General features: G+C 35.6%; 3 protein-coding genes across 3 annotated transcripts in view; 1 reads left to right on the top strand and 2 right to left on the bottom strand.

Moving 5' to 3' along the window:
• LOC116169645 (titin-like) overlaps positions 1-25,404 on the top strand; it is a 250,194-nt gene that overhangs the window by 106,736 nt on the left and 118,054 nt on the right. The gene's annotated exons all lie outside the window — the stretch shown is intronic.
• LOC116169658 (protein CutA homolog) lies at positions 14,010-14,708 on the bottom strand. Its single transcript, XM_031485806.1, has 2 exons — positions 14,533-14,708; positions 14,010-14,461 (listed from the first exon to the last, which is right to left on the bottom strand). Exons 1-2 carry the CDS (start codon positions 14,574-14,576, stop codon positions 14,056-14,058), a joined length of 450 nt encoding a protein of 149 aa, XP_031341666.1. The 5' UTR covers positions 14,577-14,708; the 3' UTR covers positions 14,010-14,055.
• On the bottom strand, positions 19,277-22,047 carry LOC116169651. Its single transcript, XM_031485793.1, has 8 exons — positions 22,001-22,047; positions 20,926-21,161; positions 20,585-20,850; positions 20,365-20,536; positions 20,200-20,308; positions 19,919-20,154; positions 19,471-19,872; positions 19,277-19,416 (listed from the first exon to the last, which is right to left on the bottom strand). The coding sequence occupies exons 2-7, from the start codon at positions 21,119-21,121 to the stop codon at positions 19,682-19,684; spliced, it is 1,170 nt and encodes a 389-aa protein (XP_031341653.1). The 5' UTR covers positions 21,122-21,161; positions 22,001-22,047; the 3' UTR covers positions 19,277-19,416; positions 19,471-19,681.

Genomic DNA, 25,404 nt, shown 5'->3' with positions numbered 1-25,404 from the left:
TCACTGAAAATGACTTCAACAGGCCACAGAAACTAGATTTTCAAACATAATTCGTTTGTATTTATTTTTACGAACAATTTTTAAATCACACCCTCCAAATTACAAGATACTTTAAATTTACTGGGTTCGTAAACACACGTGGCAACATTTAAAGCAATTACAAACACCTTAAATTTAAAATTAAACCCTGTCTTTCCCATTTTTATCTAATAATGGCCTAAATTCACTTTAAATAAAAAACGAACCATCCATAGTTTAATCGGCCTTTCTCATAAAACATAAAATAATTACACTAACTAAAATTGTGCGTGGCGTCACATCAGAGCTTTGCTTCGCTTTCCCATAGAGGAAAAACAATTCCTCTATGGCTTTGCTTACATTATACATGAATGTACTTTCAACAATGACCAGAAATATACCTACGGGCAAAGGGTAATATTCTTTGCTACGAGGGAAATGCAACGTATCAAATGACTATAAAAAGAAGGGTGGCATTGTCGCGGGCGCAACCTATGGGTTTTGCGAACTAATAAAAAGAGTACCGATGGTACATGGTGCTGTACCATGTTGCAGATCAGGTGAAACAGGCGCACCGCAGAACTTCGAGCAGCGTCTTCAGTTGAGGGAAGCTTTGGCAGACCAAATTTGTTCCCTTGGCAAAAAGTTGTGGAGGGATTGCTGTGGACCTCCAGAAATTAAAACTTCTGTTGATGCTTGATACCTTCACCTTGCTCTTGTAACATTTGTAAACGGCAGACGCTTCCGCATTTATGCGAAAATTGATCCTTCCCCACAAATACTTCGGAATGTGCACTAGGTTTATCTACGATTGAATGTATGCCGAATGGTCTAATGGCAAGGATACTCATCTTTCAAGCGGACGCGGACAGCTGGGTTTTGATTCATTGCATGAAAAGTTGTTTTAATTATTTTTTCACAAAAATGCGTATCCCATGCGTACCTACCTAGTCAAAATCATTTGGAATTTATAATCAGATCTCAAATAGGTATACAGATATAGATTCGATAGTACCTATACTTTCAAATCATGTTCAAGCCGCACAATATCAATACCAAATCGGAAGTACCACAGATTATAATATTATGTACCTAGTCTAATCTGATGGCACTACGAATACCTATTATACCTTTTATTAGTCCACATATGTGAAATGAGTATAAAAATTACTCTTTTAATTGCACGTAGACGCATGCAATTTGAAATGGATACATTTTTCACTTTGAACCATATATTCAAATGCTAAACTGACAGTTACTTTTTGTAAGCTCCCCTTTCAAATACATTCTTGCCGAAGATGAGATATTACTTCTAAATGGAAAATGGTAATTTGCAATGTACTTATCTATAAAAATCTCCGGTGCATAAACAAATTTCATAATGGATTGTGATACTCTTGGAACGGGCTAATGTTCTCACTACACACGAATACGACTATTACGAGTACGGAGTATGTACCAAAAATTTGGCGAACCGTAACGAATTATATTAAAAATCACATAAATAGTAAAAGTTGTTTGATGATTTGCGGAGTTACCAAATACCTACTTTTATATCTTTATACCACAACAAACGTATAAGTACGTTATAAAATGTAAACTTTAGGCGAAATTATGAAATAAATAAAATTATGGCAGTAGGTACTTATAATAAACCAAAACCTTTTCAGGTTTCAGTTCATTTGTTAAGTAAACTATACGTATATAAGGAAAGGTCAGTATAAATTAACTTTCATTATTCTTGTGGAAAGCTTGAGAAGGAAGAGTTCGATAGGGATTGTACAATGTACATAATAGGAATAACAATTACTTATAAATAAATAATGCGGTGGGCCACGATATTACTTAGTAAATGGGTACGTACTGCGTAAATTGTTAATTATCGCCTACTTTTCAAACAAATTGTATAGGTAATTGCAAATGGTAAGTATCTACTATGTGTCTATTCGTTCTTTGTTTACAAATTGTCAAAAACTTATGATATTAGTTAGGTACATTTACCACGATCAGAACGATATCTCTGTTATATTCATAATTTGGCTGGTAGCTTTTTATAAAGTCGGGGACACATTTTAAAATATCGGAATTTAAGAAGCAAATCGTGTAATAATTGAGCAAACGACTGATATCCCCTATTTCGACCCCGCTGAATCCGAATCTGCCGTTTGCCAAACCGGATTTTGCACCGGAAGTCGTGAATTCAAGATGGCGTCTGAAACCGGATACGCATGCATGGTTTTTTCACCTGTGTGGACCAATTAACGCACTTTAAACGTCGGGATGAGGGTTTTCAATGGTTAAGAGGTCGACCAAACACTTAAAATAATAATTCAACAACATTTTAATATAAGAGAAAAAGTTTTGAAAATACTTTATTTATAATTTTTAATAGAAATTATTAACGTCTCAAGTCACACTACCACGACAATTCATAAAATAGACTCTCCCCCCTCCCCCAGCACTTATCTCCCAAGGCTCACCCATCGCTTGGGTGGCCTTTGAGCACGACAAATCCCGCTCTGGAACGCCTAAAGGAGATCGCCTCTTTAATACCTACTACTTCAACACAGGTGTGCCATGCAACTCTACCAAACGCTGCTCAACAAAATTTTGCACCAATTCTGAGCCTTTTATTTTGGCATGAAGAAGAGATTCTGTGATTTTATGTTATGCGAGATTTCTTTTATTTTTTTCCGTGTTGGGACAAAGTTCGGGTTTGGGGCCCTCCCTTTACCAAATCCTGGGACCACTACTGGTTACCGGTATCAGCTCCATTTCTTTGAAAAGTCACTATTAACTGCGGCCGCCTTATCCACTAGTCTTAGTTTGACAGGACTATAGTAGTGGATATGGCGGTCGGAGTTACCTAATGTGTATTTCAATACGCTATGTCATTTCTTCTTGAAAATTTTCATAATTTCTACTAAAAATGATAAATAAAGTACTTATTTTCAAAATTTTTTCTCCATTAAAATGTTGTTGTATTATTATTATAAGTGTTTGGTCAACCTCCTCACCATCGAAAACCCTCATCCCGACGCTTAAAGTGCATTAATTGGCCCACAGAGATTAATAAACCATGCATGGGCATCCGGTTTCAGACGCCATCTTGAATACACGACTTCCGGTGCAAAATCTGGTTTGGCAAACGGCAGATTCGGATTCAGCGGGGTCGCAATAGGGGATATCAGTCGTTTGCTCAATTGTTACCCGATTCGCTTCTTGAATTCATAGGGATTCCTTTTCTTGAAATGTGTCCCCAATTATTATGTTCTGTTCGGCGTCCGCCTGTTTGTATGTGACTACGTTTTGGTATCGCCGGTAGTTTACCTTTTGTAATTACCTTCGTAGACTTTTGCAAGTGACCACAAAATCTCATCCAATTTTTAACATCATCATTGCGGTTTAACAAATGTAATGAATGAACCTCTATAAACATCTTCATTTCTATGTAAATTTAAACTCCGTTTTAAGTATAGAAAACTTTAGTTTGTTCTGTTGTTTGATCAATTATTTCTAGATTCGTTTATTATTTCACGAACAATTTCTAATATTAGGTATGTATACAGACTGCAAACTAAGTTATAGAGACGTTTGCAATTATCGAGGAAATTATACTTGTAACTGCAAGAAAATAACCCGTTTCATTTTCAGTGCACTACTCTGTAGCCTTAAAAAGAATGTTACGGGACTATATTTGCAAATAATATAAACAGGCTTGAAATAAATAAAATTCTCCTTAAATTTTGCCGTTTATCCAAACAAATTCTGCTTCTACAAGAAAAGTGATGTACCCAATAGCTAATTTCCTACTTTACTTCAATTAGCTTTAGAATTAAAACTGACACCTGGAGATTTACAATTATTTGTCAGACTTCCTTTGAAATAAATTATTGCGAACTACAGAGGAACTTACTAACGAATTGGAAGTGAAAGTGACGCTTCTTATATATTTATACCTATTTCTAAATTATTATTACAATCACTACTTACCGCAATACGGAAACGTTTGGGAGCAATAAAATTTTAATAGATATAGCAATGAATTACATTCGATACGTCACTCGCGTCGATGGCAAATAATTTAATTTTCCAATTACTTATCTTCTCTCTTGTTTTAAGGCCAAATCGTACTTGAAATAAGTAAGGTATATAAGTGTCGACTGCAATTAGAAGATTGGCGATATAATCGGCAATCAAGATTTCGTTTACCTTGAGTAATACAAGGCAGGAGTAGATAATTTAATATAGCTGGTAAGTTATCAATGTCTCAAAGAGGCGTCTTATTTATAAGTAGATGAGAATGCATACAAAATTATAAACAAAATATTGTACCAGTCCTTAAAAGTTTAAACAATTAAAAGATTTTCACCCCAAGGCGGCTGTATATGCGTTCAAATTGCGCTACGTTTTCATTTCAATTATATAAGTAAGAAAGTTGACATTGCGCAATCTGCGCATGCGTACATTTGAGTTTTACTATGTGCGAGATATTTTTCTTTACTAGAAGCATTTTTGGTTAAAAATTCGAAGAAAGCTCTTCATAAATGAAAAAGTTGGCATCGCACATTGTGCGCATGTGCACATCTGATTTTTACTATTTGCGAAAAAAAGTAGGAAAGTTAACATTGCGCATGCGCATATTTAATTTTGTACAGTTTGCAATATGTTTTCCTTCTGTAAGTAAGAGAGCTGAGTTTGAGCAGTCTGCGTATGCGCATTTTTGATATTAATGTAAGTAATTGGAAAGAATTTACTTTGTAGTGGAGTATGTATTCCGAAAGTGAGTTCGCAGTGTACATTTTTATTAACACTCCATGACCAAATTGCACCTTTTTTACTAAGTAATAAGTTTCTCGCTTAAGTTGCACATTTCTACATCTTTTCTCTGTCAACGGATATCTTTGACTACTCCCCGAACGCTTTCCTTGCAAATTAAAACTAACTATTCCTTTCGACCCCATATTAAGCGATTCGCCACGCTCGAACTTTTTCGAAAGTTTTTATTTCTGTTAGTGTTTTTGTTGCACAACCAAGTATTTGTATTTAATCATGAACTATATGCATTAAAAGAATGTATAGAAACAGTCAACGCCAATATTGTATTCCCTAGAAAAACTGGCTTACATATCATCTGCGGGATCGACCGTAACGCATATTGTTAAAAAAAGGCATCTGAAATAATAACGACTGCCAGTTCGTTAGTTCGATATTAAGATTCCAGTTAAAGATAAAGGTTTGTATTTCTTAATTATGAATTACTCACTATCTATCCAGCAGGATCACTTCTGCACAAATTTTAGCAAAAAATTCGATGATATGACCATGTTCATCTGTCATCAACAAGGATTTCTATAAAAAAAAAATAGGAAAAAAGCACCTCCTAGCAGTTTCTCAGCAGAAATTCGTTATTTTGAACAGTGTTTGATGCATATCAAACAAATTTGAAAAAATGCGTATTGTCCGCGCTTTGTTCGTTTGGCTTTATCGGAGGGTGTGTTGTTTAACTGCTACATTGGTGGCGAGGAAAGGGGTAAAGATGGAAAATTCAATACGTTCATTATCACGACAATTTGTCGGATGCTGATATAGGTATTATATAGAAATAGAAATTGTATAAAGATAGAAAATGGTTCGATTAAAATCAGACGACCTGCTACACGAATAAGATGCTACATCGATTGCTAAAGGTGAAGCACTTACACTTTCACTATAATTGATAAAAAAACCTATCTAGGTAGGTACCTACTTCCGAGCCTACTTCCGTGCCTTCACGCTTCAAGGTTAAAGGTGAAACTGATGTAATTTCCGTAATAACTGATTAAAATGCAAGGAATGCTAATAAAATTTTATGATATCACGATTTTAGATCGGACGTTTTTTTAGATTAATGGCAAATAATTGAACGGAATGAACAACATTTTTGCATTTGAGTAGATATATGCTTTCTCACAGATACTATTTAAAAATGATTTTTTATACTCTACTTTTGTACTCTTTGTACTACTTTGTGGGCTAAATAAACATCCTTTGTCATTCATTTAAGGTGTCACTTTTTCTCACGGCGCGCGGCGGAGGAAGAAAAACGCGACTCGGGACAAAAAGTGACAGTTCACACTGAAATATCAAACCTTTACATGTCCATTTTGGTTCTTGCAATATTTTAAACATATTGCACCATCTTCCACATATCTTTATTTTATATGCATAGAATGTAACTTGCAGTTTGTCGACAATTTAATTTGGTTTTTTTTTTTAAATATGAATTTATCTCGAGAGCTGTAAGAGAGAGGTAGGTAGTTTGGCAAAATTGCATATATTGATGCTTAACAAAATTCAGTTTTAAAACTGAAAAAATTCCGCGTACTTTCGGAGATATCCAAAAAAAAACGAAATTTGTAAAATCGTTTATATTTTTCCCCGAATTTATTTTAAAAACATTTTCAAAATAAATGACACATTATTTATGACCACTTTTTTTCCTCTACAAGATGCTAGTTTTAAATTTAAAATGTTTACATTTTTGAAATCAGGAAAAAATTCTCTATCAAATGACACAAAAAGTAAAAATGACTTCAATAAGAAAAAAACAAAATTGATGATGGTTAACCGGAGACGAAACGTCAGACTTATAATTTAAAAATAGCATTTTGTAGAGGGAAAAAAGTGGGCATAATAATGTGCCATTTATTTTAAAATACCTTTTTAAATAACTTGGGTAAAATATAAAAATGATTTTGCAAATTTAAACTACCTACCTATCTCTTACAGTTCCCGAGATCCCCATGGTGGCCCTCGAATTTGAATCAGCCTGTATAAAGTATAATATTCTATTGTCGTGATATTACTCTTTCGTGCATAGTCGAATCTCGCAATAACTTGCTGGACTTTGGCTTCCTTTGAAGACTGAAGACTCTTTAGGTAAAATGTCCATTGTCCAGCCCATAACAATGTCGACAATGTATATACTGTAATACTGACCTTTAATATATATTGAGGTAGGTACCTAATTGCAATAGGTACATAAATAAGATAAATACATAAAATGAGAAATCTCACTTCATTGGTATTAATTAATTTTAACAGGTTTAAAGGTAGTGTCCAACCATATGAAATATTGAAATATATTATTTACAAAAATATATAGGTACGTTTATTAAGTAACCCCTTTGCGCAACATTTCAAGAACTAAACAAATCTAAGTATATGAAATAGTTACCTATCGAATTGCATTCTTTAAAAAGTGTGGGTGAGTAGCTTTGGTGATCCCCTTCACCGAATCAAAGAATTATTTACGTGTCAATTGAGCATACCTGCCCACTGAAAAGTAGAACATAAATTTACAAGCCAAGGTTAATTAGATGAAATCTGCTTACCTACCTTTGCGTGTGGGGTATTATGTTTTTATTGCCATGTCTTCGTTAAGTTTATTTCGTCACTTTGAAGAGTTTAATTTAAGTTATTGCGTTGCGAGTGTAATCGAAAGTATTTCTTGCTCAGTTAAGCGTGCTTGTAATTGTACTATCTTTCCCAATCATCTTATTAAAATTGATGCACGAACTAACAATTTCAATTCACAATGCGCGATAATAATAGGATAATAACGATATAATTAAATACTGATTATGAAAAAATAGTCTAACAGTGAGTATCCTAAAATCGCAAATCTTGCCTCGTCTTCTTGTAAATGTTAAATGTTGATCTGCAAAGTTTTTACTGGAGAACTTCTTCACAAAGTGCAATAACCAAAGTCTAAACAAAGCAAATGCTTCAATTAGGTACCTTCAATCAACAAAGAAAAAGGGAGGTTTTGGGCAGACGCTCAAAAAATAGTTTACTGTATTTAGATTTTCTTCTACGACACTTGTCCATTTTCCTAAGCAAATTGGTATTTACATACGTATTTACCTAATTGTCACGAAAACGTTCACTAAAACTATACTTCCAGCATTCTACCAGAATTAAATAGTTTCTGCGCATCTTAATTGGAATCAACCTCCTCAATAAATTTGATAAACAAATTTATATGTGTTTAATGTGCTTCTGCTAGAGGAGCGTATACCTACTCACAATAGTTTAACAAAATTTTATTTTAGTCTTTAGACGTTCAAAAAAGAGCATTTATCGCGAAAGCAGATGAAAAATAATACATGTATCGGTATCGGACTATCGGTGCGCAGACGCGAGTACCATCGAAGACAGCAACCGCAATTTGAGGGTCCCCCTTCTCGTATTGATAATTTAATAATATTTAATAATATAAACTAAAACTTGGAGCACGCCATGCCTCAATAAATAAATATCAGGATTTTATGCTAAATGTTGTAAGGATCCTAGGGGCCTTCCAAGCCGACACTGCAATCGTGACTCTCCGTTACGGTTGGCAGCCACAAGCAGTCACCTAACTTTCGAAAAAAAATCGAAACAATGGACGTTTCGCGACTTTTTTTAATCTTGGTTGCAATCGGCTCGATAAGTATGGATGGCACGAATGAACTCGTACGTTGTGTAATCAGTTCTATTAAGTGTTAGCACGTGCACGTGACACCTAATCAAGAAGAGAATAAAATAAATCGGAGAATGTTGTGCGTAAGAAAACACAAGAACAATATATTACGCACACAGCAAGGCGATACCAGGAACGTCTTCTTTTAGCGAAAAACCCCCGTAATGCCCACACATGAAAGAAATCAACTACGACAACGAAATGTAAAAGAGAACAACAAATAAAACATCTCAAATTGTACGATCACAATTATGGGGTAATCGAATCAAATGCAGTTAAACCAAAGACTACCCTCCTCCAAATAGTCTTTGGTTAAACAAATCCATAAAAACAAAACACATGAGATATGTGACATCATAAATGCAAGGGGAAAACATGATAAATCAATTTAGTACAAAACACATTAAACCACATGTACGATCAATTGTGACTCGTAAAATGAGTGCGTGTAAAAAAAGACCACATGAAAAACATAGCTCTGCTCCAAGCATCGACTTCAACTAATGTAATACGGAAGTATAAGTGACAAATGCCAGCAGTACCTATAGTATTCAAGTTAAAGTAGACCATCAGTCCACCGCTCATACAAAAACGCAAATTAAAACAGAAAAAAAGTTAAATAGTGAGTCCCCTTTCTCGTATTGCTAGATGCAAGTTCTGCAGTCTGGACGAGATGAAAAAAGAAACATATACAGCGAAAAATCGTACTGCATGAGGTTTTTTTTCACGGAAATAAATGATTAAATCAAACATCCAGAACGACATCATATTGATAATCCGCTTAAGAGTGAATACATAAACAAATACTTAACAAAACAATATAAAGGCATAATCACCTGTACCTACAGTTTAACAAACATGATTTAGTAGCGGGAGGTACTTACATAAACAAAAAAATATGTAAATAATAACTTGTGATATGAAATTCGATAATTAGTACCTAGTTAGTACAAGAAAGATTAAAATTTTCAAAACAAAACAAACAAAATAAACGTAGCAAAGCGTACAGAGCGTATCGTACGTATTTTTGTTTCAGATGTAAAGGTGTCTTGCCTAATCGTAGGGGTAGCATGCCACGAATGTACCTACAACTAATAAAAAATTGTCACATGAAATTCAAAGATTGATGGTTAGTACGAAAAAGAATATAATAATGACTTTTCAGAACAAAATAAACCTTGAGAAAAACCGGCCCGCCATCACACTACTCCGTCACCAAAACTCGTGACCAATCTCGTAACAGTCGTAACCCACTGTAACTTTCTGCCAAGCTTCGTTGTGAAAATCCCTGTATTTCGAAATTTGGCCAGAATGGTCACTAATTGAATTTACTTTCGCTGCAAGGTTTGTTGCCTATACTTATAGGAGTATTATGTCGTGTTATACATAATATTTTTATTGTTTGTAAAATCGGGCGTTTGAAAATAGTTATTTCTCTTTGTAATCGAGTACCTATAATCCACTCGCTTGCTCAATATTTTACTGATCGATTAGTCGGTTGGCCAATCCTTAAAAAAACCTGCAAATTATACTTTCCAGTTCTTTACAGAACAAATTTAAATGTTTTCTAAAGCAATATTGAATATTGCTTTAATATATCGTCTTTCCAGCGCATCCCATCGCGCCATTCGAACATATTTTAGGGTCTTTCTACAAACGTGTTTGGCCAATCTCAAACCTTCCGTTGGCCATATGTACAAATCCTTTTCTTTAGCCCACAAAAAGCCCCAAAAAGATACGGTAAGGGCTAAAGCGATAGAATTCCTGGAAATGCACTATAAAGTTTTGTAAGGTGGATATCATTTGATGTCTCCAGTCTGGCTAACTGTCTATTTGCTTTGGAAAATTTGTAGTCGCATTTTAAGTTGCGATCATAAAGAGTTCTATAAAAGACTTAAAATAATTTACAAAGCTCCGACGCGCTCTATTTTTGAATCTTTAAAAAAAGATACTTCAAACTCCTACACTGAGAGAAAAATCTGTTAGCATCAGTAATAAAAAAAATTTAATACTATATGTGACTATACAACTTGTTATTCACGATAATTAAACAGAGTTTTCTGTACCTGTTTGATTACAGTCAAATTTTAATTTTATTTGTAATTACATCAATTACCGTAGGTATTTGAAAACCTGGCAACAAACATAAACTTTCTTTAGAGACAATTAAAGGCATTTATTATGAATAATAAACAGTTTAATTAGAATAAGTGTACTTTAAATAACCTTAAATAGTACACTAAATTGTTGTAAGTATAGGTATAGGAAGATTTAACCGCAAAATAACTGTAGGTAGCAAAGTGAGGTGTTGTAGAAAGGTAGTTAAATTAGAATGGTTTTTAATTGACTTACTACAGTACATCTTGTTTAATTGTGTTAAAAATCTATTCATTAAGGGCAATTGGAATTAGTAATAACGTAATTCACAATGGTATTTATTAGACAAAAATTAAAAACGTACATATTACACTTAAAAACAACAACAATCCTATAGGTACCTATCTAACAATAAAAAATGAAAATCAAACGAAAATGCCACTTAGGATACAATTAATAAATTGTGATGTAATATTCATTATTTACAATGAAGCACTGATTGACATAAACCAAGGATACTATATAATATAAGGATTGCTCGATCCCTATACTTGTAATGTTGCCCGCATTTAAGTCATATGGGACGTCACCAACGGACCTGGCTGTCAGAATTGACAGTTATAATTTGCTAAGTTGTGAACGTGTATTTGCATGGACGCCATGACGCCGATGTGCAATAATTAGACTGTAACAACAGCCGTGTTTGCACAAAAGTCACTAACCCGGAAGTCATTTACCATAACTTCCCTAAAACCGATGGACTAATACGCAAGGAATGGATATGGTACTGCAAGCGAGATTAATGGACAAATGTTTCTAATTTAAATGCCTGCCTACAACACCCATTTGAACGTATTTTATGGTAATCCTAAAGGTCGATTCTCATTAGAGCAGCACCGAGCGGCGCGGCGCAGATCAGCGCGGCGCGTCGCTAGCAGCAAATTGTAGAGGGGTATTCCCACTTAAGCACCATTTGGAAGCGTGACGAAGCAGCGTTTCTGTTTGTGTTCAGGTTAAGGGAGAATGTATTCTTACACGCTCGAAGAAGAGCCATCGTCATCATCACCAGATGATTTCATAATATTTATAGCGGCACTATGCCATGTACACGACGAAAAAAGAAGAAAAAGAAAGCGGACGAGTACAATTAATTTTTCTATTCTTTGTCCGTCCATAGCGAATCCACTAAAACACGCAAGCTCAACACAGAAGACAAATAAATGCTTTTCACAAGCCGCAGCACCACGCCGATCTGCTTCGCTTCTCGATTCCCACTTGTCCGTCTACACACAGAGCGGCGCGTTTCAAAGCAGCGCCGCGTATTCCAATGCTTCCCGACGCGTTTAAAATTTTCTGCGCTGCACCGCGCCGCTCTGCTCTGCACCGCTCTGCCTAGGTGAAAATGGATCTACTTATTTACATGCGAACAATTGAGAGCAGCTTTTCACCGCGCTGCTCGATGCTGCTATAATGGGAATCGGCCTTAATCAAAGCATGCGCTGGTACTGGGTCCGCGAGTGACGTCACTAGACGCGGCGAAAAAATTCAGTGATCGAGCAATCCTTGTATTATATAGTATCCTTGGACATAAACAATATCTGAAAGCATAATTATATACTCGGTCGTGTGACATAAAATTTGAACAATTTTCATCAGTGAGGGCCAATTGCACCGTCAAAATTAAGTATCCCTTAAAGTTAAGCATAACTTAAATAAAATACCATAGCAACGATTGTCTTAATAATCGTTGCCATAGATTTTAAGTTCGACTTAACTTTAAGCAAGGCTTAATTTTTTTGGTGCAACTGGGTCTCAGTAGCTTAAAAACTTAAAAAATAATTTCGGTAGACAGCAATAGTAGCAAAAATATAACTCTTTCTACTTACCTAAGAAATAATCGAAATATACATCAAGTCCCCATTTAATAAGTAATGACTTAAATTCGCTCATTTTGGGGTGGGTATGGCGTAAATTTCAGCTCTTGGTACACTAGGTAGGTACATATAATAAAACCGAATAAAACTTACACCCGCACAGCACAGTACCTACCTGCATGCGTATATTAAGAAATTGCTATACCTGTCCTACAGCTTTTATGGTCGTCAAAAAACGAACGAAAACGGCTTCTGAAGACGATTGCTACAAGTAGATGTTTACTCGCCATAAATTAGTATTTCATAACGCCAACTAAACTAAACGTTTATGGCAGTTACAAAAACGTAATTAAGCAAGAATATCCAATTCAATGCAACAGTTTTATAACTGCAGCGAAAACGCTATCTGCTGTTATTCTACCTATGAAAATCTACAAGCGTTTAGCAAATATGTCTAATTGCCCTTATCCACCACTTCTAGAAAATCGATTTTACTTAACACAGTATATATGAGATTATTGTCATAAATTGATAACTAATTGAGGCAAATAAAAAGACATTTATTGTAATTAAAATATTTTCAGGTAGACACTTTGATTATATTATTTCTCTCAGTGTAAAAAAGATACCACTAAACACGGCGAACGAGTGCTCTCAAAAAGGGCGAATATCGTGAAATCTAAAAATTGTTTTCAATGACTTTTCTAGCGGTTTCTTCTGAAACAGACTGCGACTACTTCTCAAACGTTTACCTAAGTCTTTTCCAGTGCTTTTTGAACATTTTTTAGAATTTCCTGCATAAAGCGTTCTAAATCTTCCAAAGTACACTAAGCCCTTTCCAAAGCTAGCCTTCTAACTCTTTCCCAGAGCGTCGGATACTTTCTAGTACATGGATACATGAAAACACTGACCTAGAAAGCATATGGAGATGGGTCTCCAGAAAGCATGTTGTGACAGACACTAGCTGACGGTAAAAATTTCTCGAAGGACTTTCTACAGCATCCAATTACTAATCAGTTCAGAGCATAGCATATGTATTTCCTATGAAGTGTAACTGATCAAGAGCATTAGACCGAGAGAGAAAAGTCGATCTTTGGTAGGCACTAGAGCAGGTGTTTGACCAAAATGTTGTATAGTATATCGTATATATAAATACCACCCGCACACCAGCGCATGCGCCATTCTGCCCTTTTATGTAATATGTGTACAAAATTTGGTTTCAATCGGTTCAGCCGAAAATGGGTGTACAGAGACCAATTGAAATCATCGAAATTTTGTTTGATTCAGATTCTTGTTGCTTCAAAGCGTGTATTTCCGTAAAATAAGTGGGGAGGTCAGTTTTTCCCCCAATGCAGTACCTCCCTTACTAACATGCAGGTGGTAATAAGTAACAAAAGATGTCACATGGATTTCTTCAAAATTGCACTCTCCCTCTCCGCAAAGAAAAATTCACCGCAATAAATTTTATATTATAGCCTATAGGTACTACTTCATCAAAGAATAACACACGTACATACAGTAGACTTATTTAATATTCAATTAAATACATTAGTGACCAGATTATTTGCATTTGGGTAGCGGGACAGTTTCAGAAATCCACTTCAGGTAAGCGTCATTCCCATTACTAATGGGAATAGATATAACTTCACAAACTGTATATGGATGATTAGCCTTAACATATGCAGTTAAAGCATCAATTTGTGACGTTCTCGTTTTAACCATCATAAGCACCTCAGGATCCTCATTTATTTTACCCTCCCACTCGTACACTGACAATATCTTTGGTATTATATTAACGCAAGCTGCTAACTTATTAGTGACTATGTTATGTGCCAACTGTTTCGCCTTATCTTCAGTGTCAATCGTTATATACGCAATAGAATGTGTTCCCGGTACATACGAAGTGTTGTTTGCCGCACACTCTCCAGACATTTCTCTAGCTACGATCGAGTTTCTTCGCAGCACACTGCAAATAAGTAGATAGTGAGTATAAATGATACACAGGGTTCTAACCTTTAAATGTTGCAAAACACCTACCCTAACAGTAAAGATGAGAAAAGCAGAGTTTTATTCAAAATCATTTATATGTTAATAGGTAATTGATTCACTTACAGTATTTTTAATTATTTTTTGTAAAATAATAAGAATTTTACTTGCAAAGCTGTCACAAAACCGGATCAAATCGATCTGTCAGAAAAACGTAAATAACAAGATGCATTCGAACTACGCTAACTACAACATTAGCCCGACTAAAATACGTTTAAACGACTCAAGCTCGATTCTTAAAATTTTAAAAATATTCAAATTATTTAACATTTTGAGACCTTAAAGTTAATGTTAGTTTAAGTGGTAGAATTGATTGGTGTTTGGGATTTTATAAATTATATATTGCTTATTATTATTATTATTGAACATGTTACATTTAAAATGATAAAGAAAATTGCGAACAATAATAAGGCTTGGAATTCAGAAATAAGTAAAAAATGATGTCGATCACTGTCCTGAATGAAAGAAATTAACGAGAATAGTCATTTCATCTAGGTACGTAATTTAGTTGCAATGAGGGTATTTAGGTACGAAACTGGTGCACGTTATTTAGCGTAGTTTATTCGTTTAGGTACTACAAATTAATATTTTTACAAGAGTAGGTACCCCTGTTGTGTGCGATTAAAGGGAACATTGTGTACGAGGTGTAAGACAAAGTATACGAGGTGTGTTCCAAAAGTATGTAATTAAATGCGCAACAATACGAAACACATCACCGTCAATTATACATATTGTTTCACTAACTGTGTGATTTATTACAGAGTTTCCAACGCCATTTGCCAATTCTAACCATTTTAATATCAAGTGGATTATGTGGATATCAACCTGTAAAATTCATACAAAATGAATCGTCAAGCAACGCGAGAACCAGTTCCTTTTCTACATTAACAATACACAACGCACCCTCTCGCAATCCAAGCAATCAGCGAAACCGACAATCACGAAGCTTCAACCACATTCTTGGTACCTACCCCTACGTGAATCAATTTTGGCAAGACAGTATCTACTTGAACCCTCCAGAGTATGGAGGGGTAAAGGTTGAAATTGGTCGCGATGGTCATATCACGCCAGATTTCAGTGATGGCTTAGGTAGGTGAATTTATTTGTTATCTCGTTCTACTGATCTGTTCATTTTAGCATACCCAGACCCTTACCTGGTAACCGGAGGAAGAGCACTGGCCATTGCCAAATTGTTATATTCAAACGAAATGTTCTACAACGACTTCCCACACGTAAGCGCGTTACTGAAAAACCAACAAATGAGACGCGAAAATGGTTTAGAAGAACACAGATTAGGATCAAGCCGACCCTCCTCGCCGTTCTTCAATTACAGATTTCAATACGTCTACCTTCCTTAGAAATGGATTTTAAACACAAATTAAATAAATTTATTTACACAGTCTATAAACGCTCAATATTATAGTAATTGCAATTGTTCCAAAAGATGCATTGAGTCTTAAGGACGAATTGCATAGATCACCGCGGCAAAAACACATCAAAACTCTTCGAAATTGCCATTTCGTATATGCACAACGATCTTCACTATCCGATGGACCTCTTTGTAGACACATTCTTTGCGTAGCAACTCCATATTCTGAAATGAAAAGAAGGATGAATATTTTAGGTATCGCAGAATTCAATGTGTGTCATAATTAATTTATTTTTGTACATAATTTTATAGTAATAAATAGTTTTTGAAAACAATTGACGCTTGACGTGATTGAGTCCTAAATAAGGTGCCTAAAGAAATTAGAATAAAAAATTTGACCCCCCCCCCCTTTCGTTAGGAAATCTACTCATATGATGTATTTCGTGATATTTCTTCACTTTGGGATATTGTTACAAATTCTTGTTTTCACCTGCACCTCGTTTATTTCCCAAATTAACAAGCGTCGATGCTAGCGAAAATCAACCGGAAATCATCATCAACTTTATTTTTTTATATGGCCCGTAAAAAAATGCACACAGGTAGCATTTTATATTAAGGATACAACGATATACGGCACACAAAAAAACAAAGATTTGAAACTGTTGGTTTCAACAGGATGGTGCACCCGCACACAACGCCCTCATTGTGCGAAAATACCTTCGGACAAATTTCCTGGAAAATTAAAAATCTGTCCAATAGGTATTCTGGCACGATAAGAGCAAAGTGCGCTGGTGTAGGTACCATATCCTGTTGCAATTATTTCCAACTTTTGTTTTTTTGTGTGCGCGGTACCTACATTCGTGTTAATATTCAATACAGTATGTACTTCTTTATGAGCCATAATAAAAAAATAAAGTTAATGATGATTTCTCCGAAACGAAACGTTGTATTCAAAATCGGTCAACGCTGTCTTATAGAGCTCAAATAGTGCCATATTTTAAGAGCAACATTGTACCTAAAATAAACTTTCTCTCTTAGAAAAGGCAACCTCCCTATCTACAAGAGAGAGAGAGACAGAATCGAAAAATACCGGTTCTTTAGCTCTAATCATAACGGTATCGGTTCCCGTTATTATAAATTGTTGAATAATGGTTCCGTTTCCATCTAGAGTCTAGAAATGTAGTTGGTTCCGGTGCCGGTTCTTGTCGGTTCCGGTTCCAACCTCTTCAGGGATGACAAAAATCCACAGACATTTTGAGATCATATATTTCTGCTCGGAAAAACCAATGTTTCTTTAACAAAACTATAGAGCCGATAAGGGGGTTACTAGGAATATCTTTATACTGCCTTCTTAGGAACAAATTCATTTACATATCCGGCATTTAGGTTCTGGAAAAATTCGCTGAACCTATTGATTAGTACTGTCAAATATGCCGTTTTTTCATTAAACATGGTGTCTCAAGTAGGAGGTGAGAAGGTAGACGTCGGCATCATTTTTTTTAAATGGATCGAGCACCCTGTGTCCGAGGACTTTTCAAGAACACAACAATTAAGTAGATTAAATGAAGCAGTGAAGCTCCTACGGACTGGATTTCATAGCCTCCTATGTGAATATATACAGGCTGTTTCACGCAAACCGTTACCTAAAAGTATTTGGACTCCCATTAATAATTTAATATTTAAATCTGCAAATTTGCTTACCAACATAGTTTTTTAGGCTCTAAAAGAAAATATTATGGTGATCGTAATTATTTATTATTTTAAATAGGACATCCTGTATTTTATTGAATTTTCGAAATTTACATGAAAATCTACGTTGTTTGATACCACATTTCGCTATACCTAGCATCAAATGTTTTCAAGTTATTTAAGATTTTTCAACATTTTTACGTTCGACTGCTTTTCTTTAGCGCCCTGTACCAATGAATCCGTTGAATTTCAAAAACTCTTCCAAATTCAACAATACTGACGAGATGCTACATGCGAATGTTTTAAATTTTGATCGCCCTTCTACAGGGTATTTGAAAATGAATGGTCAAGTTTAATCATTTCGAACCTTAAAAGGTTGATTTTTTCAAATGAAACCTGTTTTATTTTTTTGAACTTTCAAATGTGGAGAAAAATTCTACATCGATCAATTATTACATTCCCTATACCTATCTGTTATGGTTTTCGTTTTATTTAAGATTTTCTAAAATTTTCAGATTTGCGTGAAACAGCCTGTATTTGTATCTATGGAAATTAACTGTCAGACACGCACACGGTTAACGTGCAAACGTGCAAAACCTGTTTGATTTTTATCTTCAGAGGTACCCTTTAGCTTGAATGTATTTGGCTAGGAGGGGGTGCAATAGAATACCCAGACTTCAGTAGTTATTCAATGGTCAAAATGAGAAATTGAGAACGTATCAGATAGGGTGATTGGAGATCGTCGCAACTAGTCGTGATTCTGAAGAGGAATTGTTATTTTTATTGGTTTCTCAATCGCTAAACATAATTTGCATGCCTACAAACCGGTCAATTTCTTGGTTAAAGTTCAGGTTAAATCATTCCCATTTAAAAAAAACGAAAACGATGAACTTGATGAGAAACATGGATTTTAAAGAGTATTTCATAGAATTTGATAAGAGCTTGAAGGGAACTGGATGATAACTCGCTCGAGAGGATGTTCAAAGGCACTCAAGGAGAAACTGAAAGAAAATTGGGCAGAATCTTAAGAGAAATTGCGGAGAACTTCAGGAAAAATGAAAAGAAACTCCAAGAGAGCAAGCTCCAAAATGACTTAAAACCTGATATTTATTTGTATATGTAATGGACACACAAAAAGGAAGCTATAGAAACATTGCCCAAGAAGAAAACCGTGACCGTGACCTGCATTTCAAAAACAGAATGAAAACACACACCGTTTTTCTCTTATCGCTTCGTTGAAACCTAAATATCGAAATAAGCGTCAACTGAAGGAAGAACTCAGTGTTTGAAAGCTAGTGCATGTTAATCATTAATCGTAGATTCTAAAATAGTTGCTTCTAAGTCTAAGCCTAAAATAAATCTAAATCCGTAACCCAAAATGAGATTAAAAATCTTATAAATCTGTATCTATTTGGATTTCAATTTTCCGCGCTCTATTTACCCCCACAGAAAGGCTGACCTAACCTAATTCGAAAAAAAGTAAAGAAAAGTTTCTAATATAAATGGGTTTTTTTGTTCAATGAAGATTTCCATTTTTTTATATTAGTTCGAATTATAACCACCGAAAGTCAAACTTTTTTATTAGTTCTTTTATTAAAATTATGCGAATATTTGGTGTTCACTACTGCCCAAAATGTAATATTTACCTTCTTTTAGATCGTTTTCACTTTCAACGATTTTTCCGCACCACCCAGATGCACAGGGGATAGTATCAACCCCTCGTTCAAACTCGACATCGGTTGCATTAAACGTAAAAGGATCCTTGCAACTTCCCAATTCACCTCGCGATCTGCACACGAAACATCTTCTTAACAGTCCTAAAAAGACGTTACTTGAAAATTCAATTATTAAAAAAAATATATTTCACATACCGGAACTAAACTCGCAAAAAAACGCTAAATAAAAAATTACTAACAAATTTAGGACGCCACAATGTTGCATTTTATTAAACATATGTTAGTAGGTACGAGGTAGACATTTTTACTAAGTCTACTTTCTCTTTTGTGCAGGTAGTGACTTGGGGCTAAAGAATGTCAATGACCACATTCCTAAGAACAATTTTTTAACAAAACACATACTTCGTTAATCCTCGTCGCTATAGATTTCGCTATAATCGCTATCCGCAACATAAATTTTCTCGCCTTTTTCCATCAGCAGATCTTCGTAAGTCTTAAAGTTACTTCGCTTTTTCCAAGTGATAAACAAACCGGCACAGTAACAAGAAAATGTTAACGATAAAACAAAGGCCAAATAAAGCATATGACGCACAAACGCTGGAAGGTCAAAATGCAAAACTTATAAATTTCTTCTTCCACTCACCCTGGGTCAAAATTCGCGATTTGGAAACGACAAAAATATCAATTTGTTGCATGTTAACGTTGTCGACTTGGCACGTGTAATTACCATCTTCTTCACTAGTAACGTCGTGAAGGTAGAGTGTGTTAAATGTGTCGACGATGATTCTGGGCTCTTCATCTGAACCGGCTTGCACAATTTGGCCCGGTTTTAGAACTTGTCCATTTCTGTGCCAAATCACCGTGCTTAGAAGAGTAGATCTAAAAAGAGAGTTCTGGCCATTGACCGTTGATCAAGCTACTCACTCAGGACAAATTAGAACTAAGTGGTCGCTTTGGGCCAATACGTATGACTTTCTATACTTGAATCCTCCTCGCTTTCCCGATTTCCATCCTTTACTTAGTCCCTCTGCATCTATTGACACACGACACTTTTTATTTGCGAGTTAAAGTTGGTTGTATATTACCTACCCGGATTACAAAGTCCATCGCATCGCTCAATTTGCACAAAGTGCGGTAAATATTTCAGATCTTGACTGATCGATGGAAAAACACGCTCAAATATCAAAGATCTGCATGACAGTTCGTAAACATCCAGCAAGATACTTTCCTCGTCACTTCTAGCGGTCGTCACTGATATATTCTGGAAGGAAAGCGTGAGCTAGAGTTAAAGATGGGTTGGGCACAGTACGGCCGTTGGTGTCAATTTTATTCTGCAAAATCCTTTCTTGTGCCTCCTCCCTTCGCCGGGAGGACGACCGCACACCTCGCATGGCCCCCAGTGCTCCCACTCTGTAACTACTTCAATGCTTAAAAAAAGCTTTTCGCGAACATAAACGACCTCTTCACTCTGTGAGTTTTTAAACATTTGATTCACTGGCTCAAAATACTCCTCATGATATTGGCGCCATTTTGTCATATTTCCGGTTTCCGGATTCGTTCCGTTGTCAAACACAACTGAAATAATTAAGTTGGGATAGCTCTAGCGTTGAGTGAAAAATTAGTCGTTATTCAATGGTTCTAGCAACCTACCATCAATTAAATAACTGTACTTATTTGCGGATTCCTGTCCCTCAAGTCCAATGCAGTAGTAAAATCCGGTATCGTTTATCGTTACGTTCCTGATTATTAGGGAGTGCTCTATCGTGACGCGTACTCTGTTATGGGTTACGTTAAAATCCATTCCCAAATTTACTTCTTCGGGCTTTGAATTTCGTTGAGCTTTCATTTTATACCATATTTTAGGTTGTTGGTCGTCGTTTTCTGCGCTGGAAAAAGTTTTGCAATGTAGCGATCGAGTTTAGCAACTTTCAAAGTCCGCTCTTTGCAAACTGCATTCGCAATTTAAAATTTTGTAAAATTACTTAGGTACGTTCGGATTTTGTTATTTTAAATTTCAGAAGCATCCCGTTAATTAAAATCCTCTTTACCATTCTCTATCGTGCATTGCAGAAATTGTACAGTGAAAAGTCACCAAATGAATGTAAAAGTTCGCCACACTTTGCGATAAAGCAAAAAAAATCAAGTGGTGAATACTCAAGGGTAAAGGAGGGGGACGGGATGCAAAAAGAATTCGCTCCTACAAGTACACGCTCTCAACACGGTTCCCGTTCCATAGAGTGATTCAACTGTACCTTCCCTATTGGCCCACACGTAATGGGCGCAACTAAACACAACTCCAAATATAAATCTAATTTTGAACAATAACAGTCACAATGGGTAACACTTTTCGTCCACCACAACCATTGCTTACATTCACTCCCATAGGGCTACGTAGTTTTTCTGCTACTACACGGGTGAAAGTTTAAAACAAACGATTGTACATTGTACTAAATTGATGAAGACCAGAAACGTCATCGCGATCTAAAGACAATAACACTCCAAGTTCTGCAACGGGCTCCCGTTACAGCTTCCGCTAATTCCGCAAGATGCTTTATCATAAACTCTGCTTGAAGAATTGTTGATACATACAACACCCTTTCACATACCGTAAATTCCAATTTCAATCTTTACATAAACCCAAATCGGTAATAAACTTTGCTTGATTAATGCTCTTTGATTGCAACTCTTCCATGAAATAGAACGACATGAAAGTTTAAAAACATACCTTGTATATGACTTTCGATCCTGCAGATCTGTTGAGCCCCAATCGGCAGCTGCAAATCCTACTAACACTTTTACTCGTCTTTTGTGAATTTAATTGGAATAATGTTTAGGTCCATTCAAATATCTATGGGTTCATCTTTGAACTAAATTGGACGGTATAAAAGTACTAACAGGTCGTCACTTTGCCTTTTTAAAAATTTGGTTTTGAATTTGTAGGAAAATTTACACATATACCGCTTCATAGCGAACATGAACAAAAGTATATCAGACCTCGCAATCAACAATGGCCGGATTTCCTACATTCTGAAAAACCAGGTTGCACTCACAAGTACACAAGTTTCCTATCGGAAAGGTGGACTTAGGTACTTATTGAATTTGAAGCGCCTAAGAAAGTTTATTGAAAACTGTGGAAAACTCTAAATACATATTTTACATCACATCTACAAACATACAACAATTAACCACCCGAGGAAGTAACTCTTGTACATAAATCTGACGTTAACTTAATACAACATTTCATAAGCCAAAGAATGGTCGGCTCCAATATATTTGAAAGCCACTCCACTCCTTTCTATCTTTGCTAATCACTGCACTTTGTAGTGTAGGTACCTAGGTATCGGTACTTAACCCCCAGGTTCTACGCTAACTTCACACTACAAGAACACGAAAATAAAGTCAACCCGGCAACGTTTAAAAATGACCACCCGAATGACTATTCCCTCCAAAACTAAACAAGATCTCGCTTAAATTTGAAAAGTAGCACGAGGCAAAGTAATCAACATCAATAAACATAAATTAAGCAAACATTACACCAAAAATAACAAACAATAGCATAACGGTATCACACATGTGATTCTGCATTGCGGTTAAACCAAGTAAATTTCAAAAACAAAGATTCAAACACACAAAAATATAAAATGCGACATACAAAACACAAGATAACAACAAACAAGCTTTTTTCCCACCTAGAAATTCTATGGTTGCCAACTCTCAAAAATGTATGAATCGTCGTAAGTTGTATATACAGGGTGAAACCTCTCAACTTAAACTGGATAATTCCACAAATTATTTTGTTAACTTTTGTGGTGTATTAATCAAATGTAAAGCTTTTCTCCATCATACAATAACACTCATTATTAAACAGACTTTTCACAATTTCAGTGTTTCATTTTATGTTCCTTCCCTACTGTACTTCGGGTAGTTGTTTACAACTAACTTAAAGGGGCCCTGCCTTAGATGTTTGATCACGTTCAACTTTTTGATTTCAAATTAAGGCGGGATCTGTAAAGTGGCAATTTTTGAACGTTTTCGGATTGACTTTATTTCCGTGTTCTTGTAGTGTGAAGTTATAGCGTAAAACCTGGGGGTTAGGGACACTACACATTGAAGGATGATACATGTAGGTACTCTGTGCAATTAGGTATGCCACAAATTTATTTTATTTTGCCTTTATTTTTGAGTGGGCGGGGTTTCAGCCAAGGCTGCTCTACCAACCCAACCCACTATACATTTACAAATATCCATGCCCGAACCCGGATTCGAACCAGAGACCCTTAGTACCACCGTTCAGCGTTAACTGAACTGCGCCACACGGGCCGACAAATAATAAAATTTTAAGCGTGATTTAATTATTAAAGCACGACGCATTGAAAAATACGGATTGTTTAATTTGTGATCAATGTAATTATGCCACGAATAGTAAGGCTGTTTTAAAGCATAATCAACGTAAGGGAATGTCGGCGAGTTGTTGTAAAGTAGTAAGTACGAGAGCGCTAAAAATTGAATAATAAAATGTGCTTTATTTGTAATTAGAAAATTGAGTTAATTGCGTGTTAATTCAAGAAAGCATAGAGTTCTTCAGAAAAAAGCCTTTCAAAATGTGCACCCTCCAAGGACCTGCCTTGTAGCACTCATAGAATACCACCCGAGTTTGAAACAAATTGTCGTGCGATTGTTTTCTTCTTCTACATATTCACTTATTTTTAAAGGTCCACTTATCCTTACGGTTACGACATTTTGTTTAAAGCACCTGGACCAGAACTTTTGTATCTGCTTTTACATGTAGCTATGTTACAAATGTTACCTCCACTCATCTAAAAAAAATACTTAATTATAGTATACAAAAGTGCTGAGAGGTTCCACCCTGTATATACAACTTACGACGATACATACATTTTTGAGAGTTGGCAACCATGCAATTTCTAGGTGGGAAAAAGCTGCCTGCGCCATCTAAAAAGCACGAACGGGGTTACGTTTGGCATCTTGTCTTGAATGGCGGTCGTGAACGCGTCGCTCCATAAATGTTTGTTGTTATTTTGTGTTATTTAATGCAGGTAGTAATTTTTGCATTTCTTTATATCGTATTTGTGTTTTGTATGCCGCATTTTATATTTGTTGTGTGTTTGAATCTCTGTTTTTGAAATTGACTTTGTTTAACCGCAATGCAATCATATGTGTGATACCGTTATGCTATTGTTTATAATTGTTTACATTTTTGGTGTAATGTTTGTTTAATTTATGTTTATTGATGTTGATTACTTGGTCTTGTCCCTGAAGTTACATTCATATAAGTTTTGATCTTTTTATTTTAATATGTGGAAGTTACTGATTCGTTTAATGTATGTACTGACTTGTTGTTTGTTACTAACAATTTTCTCCGTGAATGAAGCAGTCACGGGAGGTGGAAAAAGAAACTGTAGTCTATAATTATGTTAGGGCACCTAATTCCGTGCACTGTACCTTCGACATCCAACTGTAGGTTCGAAACCCCGAAACCAGGGGCGGACTACCCATCTTGCAGGAGCGAGATTACGCCAATCAAAGCTCTTCAGTTTAGAATCTATGTGCGTTAAATGAGTGGCGATTCAATAATTTCCACATATTTTGTTTTTAGTCAAATTTGCCTACAAGGCCATGTAGTTTTCCATCTTGCTTTTAACAAAAGGACTATTGCACCAAAGATGAGTCACATCCTGTGTATTTCATCCTTTCTCAGAATCTTGGTACCTGCTACTACCTGACCCATTGTCCCCAAAAACTGGCTTTTAACCTTGAGTGTAACCAACATTGTGTATATGCATTTACTATCTTTGTTAACTACTGCTTAAATTTTTACAAAATATTTTGTTAATTAACTTTTGGACTGTATTAATCAAACTGCAAGGTTTTTCTCCGTCGTACTCTTTTTATCCTTGGCAGTGACTTTTGCGAGTGTACGACACCCTTCTGGCTTTGCTTGCTTTGTTTATATTAATGTACATCAACTAAATTTCCGGGCTTTCACAATCATAATAATTACGATCATTATTAAACAAACTTTTTCCAATTTCAGTGTTTTATTTAACGTTCCTTCCCTATTGTGCTTCAGGTCAAGGCGTTGTCTACAACTAACGTAAGGAGGCCCTG

This window comes from Photinus pyralis, unplaced genomic scaffold, assembly GCF_008802855.1.
Source record: "Photinus pyralis isolate 1611_PpyrPB1 unplaced genomic scaffold, Ppyr1.3 Ppyr1.4_LG4, whole genome shotgun sequence".
In the NCBI taxonomy this organism is placed as follows: domain Eukaryota; kingdom Metazoa; phylum Arthropoda; class Insecta; order Coleoptera; family Lampyridae; genus Photinus; species Photinus pyralis.
This window is presented reverse-complemented; position numbering and strand designations above follow the sequence as displayed.

Bases quoted from the DNA above. Each gene is read 5' to 3' on its own strand.
- LOC116169658 (XM_031485806.1), bottom strand. From the start codon at position 14,576: ATGATTTTGAATAAAACTCTGCTTTTCTCATCTTTACTGTTAGG. The intron at 14,462-14,532 runs GTAGGTGTTTTG...ACTTATTTGCAG, and splicing joins TTCTCATCTTTACTGTTAGG to TGTGCTGCGAAGAAACTCGA.
- LOC116169651 (XM_031485793.1), bottom strand. From the start codon at position 21,121: ATGAAAGCTCAACGAAATTCAAAGCCCGAAGAAGTAAATTTGGGAATG. The intron at 20,309-20,364 runs GTAGGTAATATA...GTGTGTCAATAG, and splicing joins CGATGGACTTTGTAATCCGG to ATGCAGAGGGACTAAGTAAA. The intron at 20,155-20,199 runs GTGAGTAGCTTG...CTCTCTTTTTAG, and splicing joins TTAGTTCTAATTTGTCCTGA to ATCTACTCTTCTAAGCACGG.